Source organism: Pezoporus wallicus, unplaced genomic scaffold, assembly GCF_028554395.1.
Source record: "Pezoporus wallicus isolate ANWC-B61680 ecotype Strahan unplaced genomic scaffold, APGP_CSIRO_Pwel_v1 scaffold_2584, whole genome shotgun sequence".
Lineage (NCBI taxonomy): Eukaryota > Metazoa > Chordata > Aves > Psittaciformes > Psittacidae > Pezoporus > Pezoporus wallicus.
Genome location: NW_026642851.1, coordinates 12,498,847 through 12,518,886, shown reverse-complemented (window position 1 = coordinate 12,518,886; position 20,040 = coordinate 12,498,847). Strand labels below are relative to the sequence as shown.

General features: G+C 39.0%; 1 protein-coding gene across 14 annotated transcripts in view; it reads left to right on the top strand.

Moving 5' to 3' along the window:
- EPC1 (enhancer of polycomb homolog 1) overlaps positions 1 to 20,040 on the top strand; it is a 71,969-nt gene that overhangs the window by 8,238 nt on the left and 43,691 nt on the right. For 12 of the 14 annotated variants that reach the window (XR_008975302.1, XR_008975301.1, XR_008975300.1 and 9 more), the window contains exon 1: positions 9,444 to 9,784. The exons of the other annotated variants lie outside the window; for them this stretch is intronic. Coding sequence is in view for 9 of the 12 variants with exons in the window: in XM_057432867.1 (XP_057288850.1) it covers positions 9,632 to 9,784 (153 nt within the window). In the remaining 3 variants the exon portion in view is untranslated. Of the gene's footprint in view, positions 1 to 9,443; positions 9,785 to 20,040 lie in introns of those variants that run through there. 14 annotated transcript variants of the gene reach the window in all.

The window sequence follows — 20,040 nt, the reverse complement described above, 5'->3', positions numbered from 1 at the left end:
TCTGCTATAATTTAAAATATATATATACATATATCAGACCACTCTTATCAGTTTTGTGTTCAGATCTGGCCTCCTGTGCTGGATATACATATTCAACATTAGTTCATTAGCTTTTTTCACTACTGCAGCACTGTTGAGTTTTCTGAAGTGTCTAGATAGCTGTTCAGTTGTAAATATGAGTATGATTAATTTGTGTCCCATAAGACAAACAATATTTTTATAACATTCACTCATGTTTAATTTAGAAGTATAAATTAAACTAGAATGTGTAAAGAAATCCACATAGAGGGTTGAAAGAATTTTTGTGTTCTTGCAGATTAATAACATCAGACTTTTGAAATCCAAAAGCTGAGTTGTATTTGTTTTTTACCTGTGAAGAAATGCATTTATCTTAAGTAAAGATGGCATGGCTTGTATTAGCTAATTAATAGCACAATCCTATTAATTTGCCCTGGAATTCATGAGAGTTTCATCATAGTGTGTGTAGATAGTAGTTCCCACTAAGCACCTCCACTCCAATCTAAACAAATGCATTAGGAAATTCCTCTTCATTCCAAGATGCAGGTATACTTCCTGCACCAAAAGATTTCTGATGCCTTCTGTTTCCTATCTAGGTATAAATCATTGTTTTCCTGAAATGTCTGAGGCAAGCAGTTATACTCCTTTCATTCTGATTAATGAACTGCAATTTTAAGTATTTGACATTATATAGTAGATATCAGGCTATTAACTCCACATTATGTAATGTAATTCTGAAGTTCTGCAAGTATTTGATCATACTATCCAGAAGCTCTGAAGCACATGAAACAGTTTTCATAGATTGACTTGTAAGATAGAAATCCTGTCTTGGAAGTGAGTGTAAGGTATTTAAGTAAATGACTTGATTTAAAAACAAAATTTAAAATGGTAAAGCCTATGTGTTTACCTGGATTGAATTTGCTGTATATTTGTGCATACATAGAGCCATGCAATTAAGGTTGTAGTAGTACACTTTAGAAAAGGAATGAATGTAGCTTGTCCTCAAATATACTCTTTCATTCTGGGTTAGTGTTTGAACACTGTGGCAGCCTAAATTGTATATTGATGTGGGTGTGTGTTGGTTTGTTTTTAACTTAATGGTCAGTTGAAGGATTCAGGACAGTGTGCATCGCTGTGTCAGACCTAGGTACAAGCTTAATTCATAATTTGTCTACTTCTGCTTTATGTTTTAGTTTTTATCTGTGCAGAATGTGAAAGTTGTCTATACTTAGGTCTGATGAACAAATTAGCAGTTGTGTTGGCAAGAGAAGGTTGGGCTTTTTTATTTAGTTTGGGGGGTTATGGTTGGTAGGTTTGTTGTTTATTTCTTTGGCTTTTTTTTCTGTTGGCTGTTTTTGCCCAATCCTTTGTATTTCCAGCAAGAAGATAAAATTTTTGCCTTTCTGCTGGCTCTTCTGCTGGCAATACATAATCATATGATTAACTTCACTTAAAGGTTCGGCAATTATTCATGTGTTATAAACCAATGGTTGCAGAAGTCCAGGCCTAAGTAAGAGGTGGTTAGCTTGTCTGCACAGCTAAGATTATATTTACTATAATATTTTAGATTAATTGGCATAAAATAATAAAAAATCGTTATTCTAATATTAATTTGTATTTTAGAATACAAAATGTTTTGGATAAAAGTGGGGGTTCTTAGTTTCATTTTGGGGGAGTTTATTTCTTTGGGTTTTGCTTATATTTTTCTTTTTAATGAACAAAAAACAACATGCAAAAAAAAAACAACAAACAAAACCCAAAACAACAAAACAGAGCATAAAGTCAGACATTTATTTATTTTAATTTTGCAAAAAGGCTGTAATTTAAAACTTTGTCTGTTTTACTGTTTAATCCTAAGAGATTATTTTGTGAAGGGAGCTGCTGGAGAAGATGAGTAAAGCTAGAATTCAGGGTGTGTTTAGCATAATATTTTTGGGGAATACATATTATGGAACGAAAGAGTAAAGGAGAAACTCATAAATCACTTATCACTTAACCCATACAGTTCTTGTGACTCTATCAAAACTTACACAGGAAAAGCTATCTTTCAATACAGAAGAGTCTTAACATAATCTTTGACTTGTTTTGTCCACTGTATCTAACAGAGTAACTGCTTCTACTATTATGTGTTTTCCTTATACATGTAAAAACTTAAGTCACCTGAGCAAGTCATATAAATGAACCCGGTTTCTATCTGACTGTTCTAAAGAACTACCACAACCCATTTGTGCTTTCAGATATATTTTAGGCAAGAGAATGGGAAAATGGGCTCTATCTGCATAAGTGATACTGGGACAAATGTTGAGTCTGTACAATAATAATCTTGAGTCATTAATTCCTCTTGCAGTCTTTTTGTTCCTTCTGTAGAAGCAACTGCATCCACTATCTTTAAGAGCTCAGCTATAGTTGCAAACATAGAAATGTGGTAATAGCTTTTGCTGTTCCTCTCTTAGCTTTGTTTCCTCTCAGAAAGGGAATAGCTGGCTAGCAACTTTTCTTCTTCCTTTGGCTATAGCTCAGTGGCATAATACTTTTCAAGTTCAGCTTAAGTTCCCCTGAGGATGCTGGACCTCAGGGTAATTTTGAAAAGTAGTTTTGAATTTGTATGGCAGACAACACATTCCCCAAATAATATTACACCATTAAATTGGCATCTAACTCCTTTCACTCATGGAAAAATGTTGCCTGGTTCCCAGGGAAGTGAAGGAATCACTATCCCTCGAAATGTTCAGAAACTGTGTAGATGGGGTTCTTAGTGACATGGTTAATGTCACCAAGTTAGTGGTGTCACTAAATTAATGTCACATGGTTAGTGGTGGTCTTGGCAGTTCTGGGATAAAGCTTGGACTTGATGATCTTAAGGTCTTTTCCAACCTATTGATTCTGATTCCATCTGTACTTGAAACAGTAGAACTCCACCCATGCACAGTGAAAAGTCATCAGCATGAAAGAAAATAAGAAACTCTCCATTTATAGACTAGTACAGACACTGGTCTTGTAGGAAAAGGTTTTCAAATGTAGCATATGTCAGTGTATTACTGTTTTGAGTGCATGTTAAATTGCATATATAGTTTTATCATTTTCAAATCATTTATGCACACAGTTTGTCATTCCAGACTTGTATTCTGTAGCCTTCATAAAGTGGATCATGTGAAGGAAGAGGGCAGTGACTGCAAACTGCAGCTAGTGGGGGAATATAACTTTTAATATGGATCTTTTCAAGTGGCTTCTCTTCTAACTTACGTAGTTGGGGGATTTTTTGATAAGTTGTTAAAGTATCTGATCATATTCCCACTTGGTACTCAGTTCAGCTTCATAAGCAAAGGTGCTGATGCAGATGAAGGGGCAGTGCTGCTGCAGAGGAGAATGAATGGCAGAGCAGGACAGCAGTATCTTAAACCACTATTGTTAACAAAGCAACACATTACAAAGTGATAGTCTCACTTGGACAGCCTGCGAAATGACAGAACTATTGTTCATTTCAGCCTATCTTGTTAGTGTTACTTGATGCACAACAATGTTGTCTTGCCATCTCCTTCCTGCATGTAGTTTTAAAATGTAAAACCACCCATTAATTACATAGTAATAACTTATCCAGGTTAAGTATGGCAACAGAGTGTTTAAAACTTCAGATTTTGCCACAGGAAAGCCAACTTCTGTTTCTGTTCTGAATGTTGTGGACACAACTAGTTTTGTAATACTGCTTTCCTAGTCATTCCTAGTAAAAACACTGCTCATGACACTAGCAGTCATTGGTCTTATAGTGGAAAAATCACATGCTCATGTTTAATATTTCCAAGCTTCTCATACTACCAGGCTGCTATGTCTCAAACTTTAAATTTTTGTAGGCAGTTTTGGAATCTAAAGGGTAATGTCTACTTACATTCTGTTGAATGGCAACAGAAATAGGAGATTAAATGCGATGTTATCCCCCCTCATCTCTATTTGGTATTCTGCAGTGTAAATGGGAAGTGCTTACAAGAAGTAAAAGGTAACTAAAAACTTTAGCCATGCAGTACGTGTACTTACCTGTTAGCTAAAGAAACAAAAATTCAGATATATATGTAGACATAAAGACAAATTGCTTTCCCCTCATTGAGACAAGAATGGAGGAAAAGACTTACGTGGTCACTACTTCAAATTATGATTTTAAAAGAACTTTAAACAAGCTTTGTACCTATTGCATCTCAACCATGAACACAGAAAATAACTGAATATTTCATACCATTCTTTGAGATGCCAAAGCTATGAAACACTAAACTAGGGTGTTGTTGTTCCCCCCCCCCCCCCCCCCAAAAGAAAAAAAAAAGGGGGGGGGGGGGGCAAAAGCTGAAGGTATCGCAAAGACATTCGAAACCTATTTTGTAATATGGTGTCTGATCTCCCAGTATGTTTGACAGTTCCATTATCTCTTTTAAAACAGACAACTGACATCAGCAAATAAGATTAAATTATTTTAATTGATGGTTGAAATCTTCATGCTGTTAAGATGATTTCTATATGCATCTACTTACTACTGTAATGTGACGTTTTATAAAATAATGAAGAACCTCTAGTGTCATATTTGCCTACATTTATCTCATTTTAATCCAAATTCCAGGTAGCTCACTGAGATGATTTAAAAGAATATAGCTATCTGTAATGTTAGAAAACATATAAGAAGATAGCTGAGGAGCAAATTTGAACAGAAGCATCACTAGCAAATGTAAAACAGGAATAAACATACACAATCCATAATAGCTTACTACTGATCAAAAGAGCTACATGCATCTTTCCAAATAGAATCGTAGAATGGTTTGGGCTGGAAGGTGTCTTCGAATTCCAACTCGAAGATTACTGAGTTCCAACCACTCTGCCACAGGCAGGGACACCTTTCACTAGGCCAGGTTGCTCAAAGCCCCGTCCAACCTGGCCTTGAAGACTGACAGGGATGAGGCAGCCACAGCTTCTCTGGGCAACCTGTGCCAGTGTCTCACCATCCTCACAGGAAAGAACTTGCTAATATTACCCCTCTTCCAGTCTAAAGCCATTAACCCCTACATGCTATCCCTACATGCCCTTGTAAAAAGGGAAAAAATGCCCCTAAGAGTCCTTGGGAAAAGAAACCCAAGTATGGTAACTTCATATTATGTCATTTCTTAATGCTTGATTATTGAAAGGGGGCAGCAGGTGGGGGGAGAGGAAGACCAGTGATACTTTTTTAGTTCAAAGTAGTCAGCACTTATGGAGATAAAAGGCAAAAAACCTGAGGTCAAGAAAATTGCTATATAAATTAATGATGAGTTAGTGAGCTCTACAATAGTAGAAGCAGGGTGTAAAGTAGTCCCAGAGTGATAAAAAAGAAAAATTTCAAATATTTATGGATATGGAAGTTACTATGTAGTTTAGCATACTCAGCATATTCCTTAGTTTATCTAAATACTGTATTATCTTCTGTAAGAACTATTTTTAAATGGTTGGCAAATGAGAAACATGTTTTAATACGTCGTACTTTTAATTGTTGTCTCCTGCAGTTTTAGGTAGGTACAAGAAAAGTATTAAAGAAAATGAACGTATGTAAGGAGTCAGATACACCTGATTTCTAATCCCACTTTGACTGTGGATGTCAGTGTATCATTATTTTGGGAGGCAGGGGAAAGAAGGAAGTTAGTTTAAAAAAAAAACAAACAAACCACCCCTGCACCTCTTCCAATGAGGCTGAAGAGTGGAATGACATCAGATGTTCACCGTTAATACTGTGTATTGCTGTGGATATTTATTTTCTTAAATAAACAGTCTTTCTCTAGAAAGAGAACAACAGAAAACTCATATATGGAATATCAGCCTATATTGTACTTTATTTCAACCAATAAAACCACCATCTCCTAGAATTTTATATCTTTAAAAGGTGCATTATACCAGAAAGTGCCAAAACTGGCAGTTTAACCTATATGCCCTTTATGCATACATATTTTGTGATTAAGATTGCGATTAGAATGGGAGACTATTAAATCCATGTTCAGAAGACTACAATTCTTGCCTAAAGAAACTACCAAAACTCAGGTTTTAAGCCACAAAATTAAATAAATACTAAAATGTGTAAAAACTTGTCAAATGGTACATGGAACTTGCAAACCAAAGCAGCAAGTTAAGTCTTGGGGTTTCACAAAACCTGAGTTAGATATCACAAGAGACCCCTTTCTGGATCTGTATGGATACAGTTGTTGGATCTCCACCCTTAATGCTCAGTCTCAATTTAGTACTTTTGAATGTATATGGAAATGGTTATAGCTACCATCTACATAGCTGATGTACAAAGTTCTTTCATTTTGGTAAAGCTTGTTCTTTTAATTAAACACTTTGAGATCATAAAAAGATGGAGCATTAAAGAAATGCCTCCCATGCTAAAGATCTAATTTCAGTGGTTTGTACAAAAAAAAAAAAAAAAAACCTAGCAGTTCAAAATGTCATATTCATTCTATTTCAGCTACCTTACAGTTCGTTAAATTTCAGGTTTTTAAAATGGACACCTAGCACTTTGGTACAACAAATGAGTTTACACTTATGGATCCTTTACTGAAAGCTGGCAAAGAATATTTTGGTCATTATGCAAAACATAGCAGTTTCAAATTAATTGCTGTCAGAATGCAGCACCAATGTCCACAAATGCAAAGTGAGCATTTTGGTAAATGCTACAAAATGGCAAAACTGAAAATAGAGCTGCACATCCTAAGTGAAAGTGAAACAGAGACATCAGTCTGTTTATGTTCTATACTTTCTCCTGTTATCACCTTTACAGAACAAAAGTTAGGGCTGATGTCACATTGTTTTCAGATATCACACTTCATCTTACTAGCAAATTAATTTAGGTAATTTTGAGGACTAATCAGCTTCTGATACAAAATAATTAAATGCAATCTATTTCATTGGCAAAGCATTAAAAGCTATTGAGTCCAACAGTTTCAGGCCAAAACTCTTTCTTAATGCACACTGTCCTGTTCATATCCAAATGTTATTGCCTTGCCCATTCTTGCTCTGCGCTTTTATCAAACCTGTGATAGGGTTAGAATGGCAAAGGTCAATTAAGGATAAGTTTAAACTTGAATATTCTTTCTTAATACTTCAGGTTATTTTCTATACTTTGCTTTTCATTCTGTGTTTTCTTTCATCACTGGAAGTGGACAGTGGTATTTAATGGCCTAATTTTTTGCTTAGCTGCCAGGTATTTCATTTCCATTTCATGTTTTAGGTCAAAGCTGATCTATGATAGCATTTTTTGCTATCACCTTATCTGTCTACTAAGTGGATAAACTAAATTGTCCAGTATTTGTGGAAAACTCTGTAGATGTTTTATGTGCAATATATTTTAGGATTACTGTTTCTAGCTAGTGTGTGCTTTAAGCTTTAAAATTAGTGTAAAAAGCATTTTTTCAAACATTTAGTTCTGATGTAACTATGGAAATACAAATGCATACAATGCTATTAAGCTCATGCTATTCTCCTTTAGAGAGGAAAATATGAACAAAGCACAACCCTAGACTAACAAAACACCAGCCTTTGCTCAAAAAAGGGAAAGGTTTCATTCCCCCTAGCAGCTGTCTTCCACCGCATTACCCATATGTAATATGGACAGAACTTTCTTTCCTAGAGAGGTTGTGAAGTGGAATGACTTGCTGGTGAAACAGTTTGGGAGACCTATGGGGAAGTCAGACATGTAAATAGTTGGCTTGTTATAGAAGCTGCTATAACTGCATAGAGCAGTTATAGAATAGCTACATGCTATTCTATATAGAGTATTATATATTGTATATTATATATTCTATATTCTAATAGAAACTGCTGTTAACTGCATGTAGGAATATTTCGTCCAGGGGCTCAGTGTTGTTTGAAATCAAGGATGGTGGTATTATTATTAAAGAGGTGATTAAAATTGGCTTTTGCTCCTATTATATCCGAGATACCAGATTTTCAAATTACTAAGCAATTTCTAAAATTACTAAGCAATTTCTAAAATTACTAAGCAAACCAACGCTTTTCTGATGATTTTGTTTCATGTCCTATTTCTAAGAGTTCTATTTCTGAGGAGTAGTATGTTCTAGAGAACAACTTTTGTCTATTGATTCTTGTGTAACAGCACAAAATTACAGTTTTTTGCTTTGTAAGTGGAGGGATACTTAAATTCCAGCAAAACAGTTGTCACACTTTTTAATGAAAATAAATGTCATTTCAAGGTGGATTTATTTAGGATTTAACCACGGAATTAAAATTACATTCTGACTTTTTGCAAGAACACAACATATATAAGGACATTAAGCATTCTGCTCTAGTCATGGCCTGGGAGAAAGAAAGTTTTGACATCTTTATGTACGTGCTGCAGTGGCATGTAGACATTACTGAGAGAAGTGAGACCCCGAATTTCCCATCTATCGCTTATAGTAGAACACTATGTCAATTTAATCAAATCATTTGAGATATAAACATTTGAGATATAAACGAGCTTACCTTGATGAGGTTAAGGTTCAGATTAAGTTCTGACCTCTGCCTGTAGTGAGCTCGCTCGAACGGGTAACTGATAACGTAAATCCAAGCAAGGGTTAAACTAGTTCACGCGTCTGCACTTCGCTAGCGGACCAAGTTTCGGGAAGCCTTCGAGAAATAGGCTGGAAGTGCTGTTCTACAGGTGACCGGTTGTTACGAGTGCTTCGCTTTTTCGGGGAGGTGCCCGTGTTTCTTCTTCATTTAGCACGAAGGCGACCGCGGTTCCTGGATGCAGGGAGGGATCGAACCTGGCGGGCAGGTGCAGCTGAGGGGCAGATGGTGCCGCCCTACTCCCGGAGGCGCCGCGGGCAGCCCCGAACAAGGGCCGGGGCCGCTGCCGCCCGCAGCTGGGCTCGGGCCGGGCCCCGAGGCAAGAAACCGTTCCCTCTCCCCGGGCGGCCCCGCAGCCGCCACGAGGCCGTCAGCCGCTCGCCACTCCGCGCTCGAAGGGAACCGGGCGGCCCCGGCGGCGCTCGCCCGATTCCGGGCAAGTTCAGCCCTCGGAGCAAGCTGCCTTTCGGCCCGCTGCCGAGCGACAGAAAAGCTCGGGGCCGGCTTTTCCCCCTTCTCTTCCCTAGGTTTGCCGTGCACAGGAGGCTGTCAGTAAGAGGCACTGCCGCTTTTACCTCAGGGAGGCTCGGCGTCGGGGGTCGGGGACTCCGGGCCAGCTGAACCCCCGTACCGTAGCGGAAGCTGAGCACGCCCGCACGCTGAGGAAAAGCCTCTCTCGCTCTTTTCCATGTTGCCGCCCCGTCCCCCAAGCGAGACGGGGTTCCGCGGGGAGCAACTGCGCCCGCGCTCCCGCCCCGCCGCCAGCAGCGTCCGGAATCTGCCGCCCGAGCCGCTCCGAGCTCTGCCGCGCTCCCGAGCCCGCGCTCCCGTGCCCGCGCTGCGCGCGCTCTGGCGGAGGAGAGAAGCCAGCGCCCAGCCCAGCCGCGCCAGCCGGCGCCGCCGGGCCCCGTGTCGGAGTGCGCCCCGCCCTGCCGGGGGAGCCCCGGTCCCTCCATGAGAGCGCTCGGCGGGGTCCGGCTCTCAGCTCGGAGCGCTTTTGCTGTCGCCCCCCCCTCCCCAGCCGGAGCCGCCATCGCCGCCTAACATGAGCAAACTGTCGTTCCGGGCCCGGGCGCTGGACGCGTCCAAGCCGCTGCCCGTCTTCCGCTGCGAGGACCTCCCCGACTTGGCCGAATATGCCTCCATTAATCGGGCCGTGCCGCAGATGCCCACGGGCATGGAGAAGGAAGAGGAGTCGGTACGCCCCCATTGCGGTCCTCAGCGGCCCCGGCTCCCCCCCAGCCCGCGCCCCGTGGTAGCTGTCAGCCCTTTCGCCAGGCCCCGAAAGGCACAAAGGCAGTCACGTGATACCGCCGGCGTCCGCCATTTTGTCTCCCTGTTTCTTGGGCCGGGCCTTGTGCGGCAGCGGCGGAGAGACGGGCCTCGGCGGCGCTGTGCCCGCTCTGCCCCACCGGGTGGCGCTCCTGAGCCGGCCGCCGCCGCAGGGGGCGCTCGACGGCGGGTGGCGCAAGGAAGTTGTGGCGGCTGCCGCGGGAGCGCGCGCCCGCCTGCTCAGCCCGGGCCGCCCGCGTCGGGGAAGCGGAAGGTGGCGGGCGGGAAGCGTGTCCCGGGGCGTGGGGGACTGAGCGGTGTGAGCTGCAGGGGGCGGCTGCTGCAGCAGCCTTGTTGTGGTGGGCTTTGCCCGCGTCCCCGCTCGTGTCTTGTGGCGGCATGCCTTCTCCTGGCGGGCTGCTCCGCTCCGGAGGGAGCTGCTGTCCCAGTAGCCTTTGTTTGGTACGGAGTTTTTTCGCTTATGGTCATAGGAAGTGGAAGAGTTTCTGTTTACATTTACTTGAAACCTTAGAAGCGCCTAGACAGACATGGTGTGAGTAAAGCTGTACTGTTCACTACGTGGAAGTACGAAAGCCAGTACTGAAATGCTGCTCAAAGTAACAAAACAGGGTTTTGGAGGCCAAAACCTATCACTTCACTGTCAGTTTTGTTGTCTCGGTGGAGAACGGAACTTAAACCTTTTTGAGCTTCAGGATCATTTAATCGTTCACTCAGTACTTACCGAGCTGGGTATAACATTCAGTCGCTGTTACTGCTGAAGTGGGTTATTTTGGTGTTTGCAGATCTTTATTTCCTTAGTATGATAAGTTTTTCCCATTTCTGTGTTGAGCACAGCAGATAGAACTGTAGAAGTACGGTTATGTAAAGAGATTCTGAAACTTTGTGATAAGAACAAGCGCAACGATTTCATAGCGGTTTTTGCTAGCTGTCAGGCTGCTGTTTTCTTCCGAAGGTGACAGGCTGTGAAGTTCCTGTTTGTATTTCTACATTTAGCAAACTTTGAGTTACTTTTCTAAAAGTTACAATACACATACCTCCTTTGAATATACTTTTCTCTTCGTGGCACTGTTGCTTTAAAAAGTTAACTGATTCTGTACATTTTTGAGTGATTTCTAGAGTAGTGCTCTTTGCATGTTGTTGTCTCCATTCAGTAACTACTCTCTGAGACTTTCCTAGTGTAACTGCCTACTGTTTTAACAGAACTCAGTATTTCCAAGTCCTGTGCAAGTTGTAAGTTGCTTTGAAAGTCCACTAAAATACATATTGTGAAGTGTGTGATTTTTTTTTTTTTTTTAATTTTTTTTTTTTTATTATTTTGGTTTGGTGGTGGTCATTTTTGTGAAGGTGCTCAAAACTGTTATATTATCCGTTTAGCAGTAGTAGTTAAGCAGTATTATGTAACTATGCTTGAATGTGTTTCTTTTGATGCAGTAGATATATTCTGAATTGATACCTGTAGATTCTGAATAGGAGCGAGAGCACCCCTAATTTCCATTTGTACCAGAATGTAAAGTGTTGTGTTTGCTATTCTGCTTGCTTGCAGAGTTTATTTGTCAAAGTGAGCAAGTGTGCATGCATGCATGCATTTATTTATGTACAAATGCAGGTTGCTATCTTTCTCTTTTACTGTTTGCCTGGCAGTTACAAGTTTTCAGGCTAGAAAATTACATGGGGTAACTGTATAACCTCCTTAAACCCAGAGGTGCATGTCCTAGCTAAGGAAAAGTAGACATCGACAGTGGAGAAACTTTAAATGTTAATTATAAGACTTGTTTCTGTGGTTAATGTGATGCTTTTGTTTACTATACCTAGCTTTGAGGGTTAAACTTCAGAGCAGTGGTTATAAGTAGACACTTTACACAGTTAAAGTTTGCTCATGCTTTTGTTTTAAATATGTGTGTACACACCTCTCCCAAGAAATTTGTTTGCCGTCAGTAAACACGACGTTTTCCTAAATACCTTTTGGATTGTCTTCCATAAAATAGATGATGTTAAACTCTTTCCCCTTCTTGTTTTTGCAGACTTGCTGAACTTCCTTCCTTCCCTCTTGTTGCCCCAAAAAGTTTTCTCTTCAGTTTTATACTGGTGTTGACACTAGAGACTCATGGTCATGGTAATTGACTAAAGCTATATCAAACCTCACAGATTTAATACCCTGTTATGCTCTGTTTCCCAAACTTCATGCCATGCAGGATTTAACAATGTTGGGAATTGTTTGTGTTAAATAGCAGTTGAAGACTGGAGGATTTTTCTGTAATACAAAAATATCTATTGTTTTCCTAAATATTATCCATTTCTTTATGGACAGTTGGCAAAGTGCCCATAAGAACCTGGGGTGAAGGGCAACTTCAAGTAATGTGAAGAGGCATCTGTAACTACTTTATAAATAGAGTTCTAACATTGCCTTGAGTTTTGCATAAATGTAATTTTAAATGAACACATATTTGGAGTTAAGAGCTCTCCTCTTGACTAGATAACTTTCCCTAGGGAAAAATGCAATCAAAAGGGATTTAATATTCAAGCATCGAGTCAAGATATTTAAATGACTAATGTTTTGATGCACAAAAAGGAATCTATTTTGTTTTCATTACACCTGGAGTTGAAGTTGAGCAGTGTTTTTCTAAAAGGAAAGCCTTATGGAGTTGATCTGAGTTTTAAAATATGTAGTTGGTAAGAGTGATACACTAAGTCTTTAAAAAGAGATGGCAACAAAGGGCCTTAAAGTAATGTTAATTCTGTTAACAAGAGTATATCTTTCTGCTTAGCAAGTCATAACTTCAACTAGTGGTTTTGTTTGGAGGTAAAAAGACTACAGTATAAAGCTCTTTAGCACACAGACAGTGGTACTTGAAGTTAGCAGCTGATACTGTGTTCTGACAGTTGCTTTAGCTCCTGAGTTTCCAGGGTAAACACATTGTGGCTGTTGCTAAATCTAAGAAACTAAAAACTATCAAGAGACATATGCATCTCTAAAAAGAGAAAAATAAAAAAGCTTTCAAAATATAATGACACTTCTTATGCAACACAAAACATTCCCTGTATTATCTCAAAATCCTGGGTTTAAGCAAAATGCATCCTTAGTGCTGTAATTTTGAGAACCAGACAGACTGCTGTTAATAAAATACTAATGCAGATTTAACTAACAAGTCCATTTAAATTTATATGTGCCTGAATAAAGAAGTAGATGGATTGGATTTGTTTATCTTTTGTGGAGTTTCTGGATTTGTTTTGTTTTTTTTTTATAGGTATTAATTTGTGTGGCCTGTTCTGTGTTTTTCGAGAGAGATGTTGCTTTAACCGGAAATTCAGATCGTGGAAAAGCAGAACATAGGTAACTTAGTTCTTGAGGTAAAAGGCTTTACTGAAAAAAATAAAAGGCGGACTGAAGCTTTTTGTCCGTTTTCTGTAAGTTATGCTTCGGAAGGAAAGCATGGATGGTTTTACAGGCATCCTAAATTTGATGGCTTCCAATCAAACCAAGAAGAACTACACTTGTTTTTCCTGTTTTTTTTTCTGAAAGATAGCACATACACCATAATCTGCAGCCTCTAGATTCTCTTAGATAAATAGAAATGTAGGTGCTTCTTAGACTGTGTAGATGAAATAAATATCCTTGTGGAAAATTGTGAGTATAGTTGTTTTGGTTTGTTGTTGGGTTTTGTGTTGGTTTGGAAGAAAACCTTCCTCCCCCCCCCCCAAAAGAGACAAAAACCCAACAAAAAAAAACCAAACAAACCAAAAAGTGAAGCCATGTGTCTGGAGCACCTCTTACCAACATTTATAAGGCACATTTAAAATGTCAGGAAGTGTCAGCTTTTTAGCTGAAGCAGTTCCTCAGGGAAGATTAATGTGTGAGTAGATATGATACTTTTAATTAAGTACCCTGGTATACATCAGATAAATTAATTACCAAAATATGAAAATATGGCTATGTTGATGACATTTCTGGAGTTAATAACAATCCTGTGGGTATGGGAATTATTGTGAGCTTGAGGGTGGGGGTGTTTGTTTCCTTTTTCTTTTCCTTTGGATGAGCGTGTTATCCTGATATTACAGTCATCCTAAGGTTTTGGTTGTTACGTTTCTGTTTAGCCTTGTGCATGTTTGAGTTTGTATAAGTTAGATGCACATTTTTCAGGAAGTAAACTTTTGTGAATCCTGGTGTCTCTGTCCTTTGTGTTGAGGCAGGACAGAGAGTATCAAGCAGTGTCCTGTTTCTTTATTATATTACTCTTTACTACTTCTTCTGACTAAGAGTATAGTCTGGTGGTTTATCTGTGCCCTTATATTAAGTCCAGAGTAGCAGCTTTTCTGTCCTGCCAGCCTGATGCACTATGTGGAGTTCTGTTCCAAAGGTTCAGAGTTTAACATTTGAGCTCACTTTCTAATTTTAGTTAGTGTTGCTAGTAGCAGATAGAAGAATTAAACACAGAGTCTGAAATGATAAGCTGTATGGCTGTTCTTTAGTTCCTACTGTTAGCGTACATGTTATGATGTAACTGATAGGTTGCACAGAAGGTGGAATTCAGTCTGTGCAGTTGTCATCTGTAAATACTGTCATACTGTGTTAACCTGATGTTTGAGCAAACTCTTGAGGTAGTTTAAAATGTTATTTTGACCTCTTTAATTTCATAATTTTAGTTACATTCCCTGCCCTGACTTTGGGGATGCTTAAGAAAAGTTTATTTTCCCTACCCATGGCAGGGGGGTTGGAACTAGATGATCTTAAGGTCCTTTCCAACCCTACTTCTATGATTCTGTGATTCTATGATTCTGTTTGTTACAATTACATTGTTAGATGTGGCTTTGGTTGTCGGATTCTGTCCCCCAGTATCTGCATGACCTGTTAGTATTTGGTAAATTCTATAGAAGACCTGATGAAGATAACCTGATGTTCATTCAGATGCTTTGGAACACTTCAAACCTGTTCTCGATAGGATGTGTCTTAATTTAGCAAAGCACTGCTTGGTTAATTTCTCATTACCCAGGTTGGGTAGGCTCAAGGATCGCATCCTCTCCATAAAAATGTCTTTGAGCACAGTTACCATAGGTAGATATGAAATACATGCACAGAAAATAAGACTTTTTCCTCTCAAATCCATCTTGGAGGCGTTGGGAGGCTACCATACCCAAATTCTCTTGCTGTTGAAACAGCTGGTTTTACTGCACGAAGTTAAAAAGCCGCTAAGGAGCATACAAATAGGGAGCCCTATGGTGCCATCTAGGCTGTGGTGAATTTAAAAATGTATGAGGTTAAGCATGCAGCTGAGGTGTAGTGAGTCAATGTGTGAATGGTCTTGAATTACAGATTTAAGTTTCACTAATGGTCGTATAGTCTTTTTGAGAAAATTGAGAGACATTTTGTATGCTATTTCACTACAAACAGGGCTGTAAGAAAATTCCGATACCATGTCAAAATATTCAGGCAGTGAAAAGTGGTTGTTTTCCCCTTCTCTCTCTCTCTGCCCAGCTTCAGACTATTCAGTAATAATGGCAGCTTACTGGATATTTCATCTTCAGTTATATCACAACTTTCTGTTCCAGTATGTTTAATGTTGGCAGATAATCAGTGCACCTGAGCATTCATGCGAGTTAGGAACTCCTGATGGTGAGCAGTAGCAGTAATGTTGAAAATACTTAATGTTTTGGAAAATAGTAATTAGAGTTGGTTGGTTATCAGTGCTTTATGCAGGTCAGAGACTTCTCCTGGAGGTCCGAGCTCTGTTTTGAAATGCTGGAGGGTATGAATTAGCAAGCTCTCTTTGGAAAAATTCCAAGTCAGGACATTGGTGTTCTTGGTGGAGCATATTCTTTTTCTAGTTTGTTTGTCTATACAGGTTCTGCATAAAAAGCATTTAATTTCTCCTTAAAAAGTTGGTCCTAAAAAGCTAAGTGTAGAGCAGTCTTAAGGACTTAGTTTGATGCATGCATAGTCAAATTATTTTTAACCTTTTACTGACTTTCCTGTAAATGCACAGTGAGAAGGCATGTAACAGCAATGGCTTTATACATAGCAGAAGTAACTACAGTGAAACATATTGTTCATGTTCAGACTTAAGATAAAAAAGGTTAGACTTGCTTAGTACTCTTTTATTTATAATGAGGTGGTTAACCATTGGAAGAGATGAAAAATCTTCCTCAAATTACTTACATTAACATTGGGGGGTGGGGAGGAACGCAAAAAGATAACTTCATTAGCAGTATTCTTAACAGCACAAGAAATAATACAACTGGCTGGAGATAAAGGAGAGGAGCTTATGTCAGGGTAAACTGTTAAATCATTTTAAAGCTAGGATTGTATGAAAAGGCTTTACGTCCTGGGAGTTTTCACAGCCTGTCTTAAGGAGGAGCCCTATAAAGTTATCTTCCTGTTTTTCAAATATGATCTATCATATAATGGATTTCAGCAAAGGATTGGGTATTAATTGTATGCAGTGAAATATCAATGATGGGAAGGGGCAATAGTTCAGTAACCTTAATGTTTGAGAAGCAGAGTGATATGGCTTTTTGTTTCATCTTAGTAGCTAACATCCTGTATTTTATTCCAGTAAAGCATAAGTTGTTTGTACATGAACCTGCCTAATATTAATTTATTTCAGGTAGAAGTGCAGTGTGGCAAGCCCTTAAATCAACTAGTGTTCTCTTTGACTAGTTCCCTTTTCTAGTAGCTGTCTTAATGGTTGTGACATAATTACATTATCATATTCGTCATAAATGTGCATACAGTTATTTCAGTATCAATTTGTAGAGAGTATTCAGTGTGAGTTTTTAATACCTGTAAGTTAATATGTTACTTCAAGTTTTTGTTTTAAAGGAATGCGTGTATGTCTTTAGGAGTCTTCTCTGCTAGAGCAGGATACTGTAATTTGCTGGCCTTAGGGAGCTGTAATAAGTTACTTGTTCTTTTTCCACTTCATTTTTGTAAGAGGAAAAACTAGTGCTAATATGGAAGAATGTATCAAATGACTAATGCATCAGAGTGAAAATGCTGGCTACTGCTTCTGAGTCTGTATATATCCTCATCCTGTTTAATGAGCCTTTATGTACGCTCTCCTCTCCCTTCCACCAGTGTATTGTGTATTTCTGTGTATTCAGCTATGTACATTCAAGGACTAACCCAGTTCTAGGAGGATCTTTCTTGGTTAAACAAATACGTGAAGGTGAACTGTATGAATGATGCAAAGCAGGGAGTAAAAAGTTGAAAACTTCCTGATCTGACAGTCTGTTCAAGCACAAGTAGTTTGAGTGAGAGAAGAAGCTATCCTCTTAAGTACCACTCTTGAAGAACTGTTTCCTTTATATGCAATCAGGAGTTAAGAAATTAATGCTTGCGCTTTTTTTTCAGTTGGAAACTTTCATTTTTTGAAAGGATTGGTGTTTTCTGTTATAATTTGAAGAGCTGTAGTCTTCATATTCTTCACTGATCAGATGTCCAACTCAGCATTGCTACTAGGAAGGCACTAGTGTCAAAACTTGACTTTTGCATGGACTTCACTTTCCAGATTATTTTTTTTTTTAATTTGAGGATTTTGTGCAAGGCTGTGTTATGGAAGCATAAAGACTGTGCATTACAGACACAGAACTTGTTTTGTAAAGGGAAGAGGGGTGCAAGTTGCTTTGCAAATTTCCAGTGATTTATAGTGAATTTCACACAAAATGCATTTCTTGGTGTAGGTTTGGAAACAGTTTGACTTAATTTTTTTTTTTTTTACTTTTTTGTTTGTGCCGTTATTATTGCCCAGGTTAGTCTGCATACATAGTATAACACCTTCTCTTCCAGATATTTCCCAATATTTGAAATGTCCCATTCGCTTGTGTTTCTAAATTCTGTAGTTTTGTTCTCCTTCTTAAGTTTCTTTAAACACTGGTGATAAAATTGTGTTCCTGGCTTCCCCTATGTCTTTATGGTTTTGCTTAAGAAATGTGGATTTTAACTGTGTGGAAAATCTGCCTTCCCCCACCCCCAGTCCTGTATTAGTTTTTCAGCAGGAGATGTGCTGTGTGCCTTTTTGGCATTTCATTTTTTTCCCTACTTAAATACAAGAAAAATAATTCTGAAAAGAGTGGCAGAAGATAGGAACTGACTGCAGGAAGAAAATTTTACTATGATCTGACTTAGTGTTTATTCCAGTTTAATAATCTAGATGTATCTCAAAAGACAGTAGTTTCGTTGGAAAGTTACGAGTAAGGCTACAAGTGAAAGTCAACTTGAGTTTGAGCCCTGCAGATTTTTTACTTTATTTTTTTAAATTTCATACAGTTACTGAAATCCCTTAAGCAGGTATAACTACTGGATCCTTCAGGTGCTTGTGGATAAATTTGGGCACTCTTTTGTTTCTCAGCAGTTTTTTTAACATTCGTATGTACTTTGCCAAACATCTTGTTTGCCCTTCTGTTGCCATTTATTTTCTGGGATTTTTAGAAGAAAGAGTGCACTAGCTCTGATTTCTGATGAAGATGCTGTGGTCATAAAGTAGGCCAGGTACTGTATGAGACTGTTTCAATGTTTCTTTTGAGGTGTCTCATTTCGAGAAGATGTTTAGAAATTTCCTTAATGGTAGCTAAATGTTGAAAACAAATTTTGCATGTTTTGAGCTGGAACAGAAAGCAGTGGGGTTTTTTTTATGATCTCCAGGGCTTTATTGGAGAAAGTTGTTGCAGTTAATGCATTATTAACCATGTCTGGCCTGGTTTTCCATAGCATCTGTATTCTACCTCTAGAAGGACCTTGAGCTGGTAGATGATAGTTCTTAGATGTTGTCTTTAGGAGCTTCAGATGGCTTTTAGGTAGTTAGGAGTGTGGGCTACAGAATGTCCTGGAAGTGGAGATAAAACCTTAGCACTGATAAAATTTGGAGAAGCTGGAGAAGGAAGAGAAGTTCTGAAGTGCTCTTAAAAAGTGTAAGTTACTGAGGAAGGTGTACCACAAACTCTACTAGCTATAATTTCGTAAGTAGGTATAACTTCATTGTGGGTTGTGGAACTAGTCCAGTCAGAAGATAACAGTTCCAAAGCTGTCTGGAAGTAATAGGAAAAATGTTAATGGATATTCCTGTTGGTAAATAAGAGCCTATAAAAAAAAAAACAAACAAAACAAACCTGTAAAACCAAGTCCTCAGTGTATTCATTACTGATGTATTTCAACAGGTAAAAAAGGTCCCTGTCATGAGGTAGTCAAGTGATGTTTTTTAAATGACGTATGTGGTGGTTTACCAAACTCTGCAATTTGAAAAATTGAAGTAGTGAGGTATTTGACATCTTGTTTTGGCTTGTATTAAATTTCTGGGGGAAAAAAAATTAATGCTTTCTGATGTTTGTCTTCTCATGAATGCCTTTGTCCTGTCTCGGCAGTGTGCGTGCATTGGACCTCTTTAAGCTGTGCTCAAGATAAGCATTGTTTGAGTTACTAGCAATAAGTTGGTTGGAGAGAAGAGAGTCTGCCATCCCAGACTGTCTTGCGCTGTGGTCGGGAGTATATGTACAGTTCAAATCTGTGTTTATACTGGATGTTTGTCTTGGTTTTGTGGTTTATTCGGCACCATTAGCAAGGAGAATGAGTGTGCATGTAGGAGTTAGGCTGTGGTGTAATTTCCTTTTCAGATGGTCATAGAGCTAAATGCTAGCTGAGATGTTAAACTTTCTGTGTTTTTACCATTTTGCTCTTTCATGCTTTACCTAAAAATGTTAGACAGTATTTATTGCTGAGGATTTGAAGGAAGTAGACCACCACTTTTAGCAGTGTGTGTGCAGATGGAGTTGGAATTTGAGGTCCTAAGCCAGCTTTTGGCAGCAGCATCATTTTCAGCGATGGCAAGAACGTCATCTTACTTTGGTTTACAGTTGCTGAACTGTCTTTACTAGGTCAGATCTTTCTCATAATACAGGACAGATGGAGGAAGTAGGAATACATTGTCTTGTGGATATCTAACATTATTTCAAAGGGTAGTTCTCTTTAACTTAGCAGGTAGGAAATTGATAAAACACCTATGTAAGGAAAAAGCCCTACAGTATGATGTATCTGAGACCTGCAAGTATGTAGTTATCAGAACAAGTGTGCTGTCAGAAATACCCAAAGATAAAAAAAATAAATAAATAAATTTGAAAAACCCTTTGGGTGTCTTCAAGCTGTTATAAGAAGCTTTGAAGTATTAGATTTGAAGA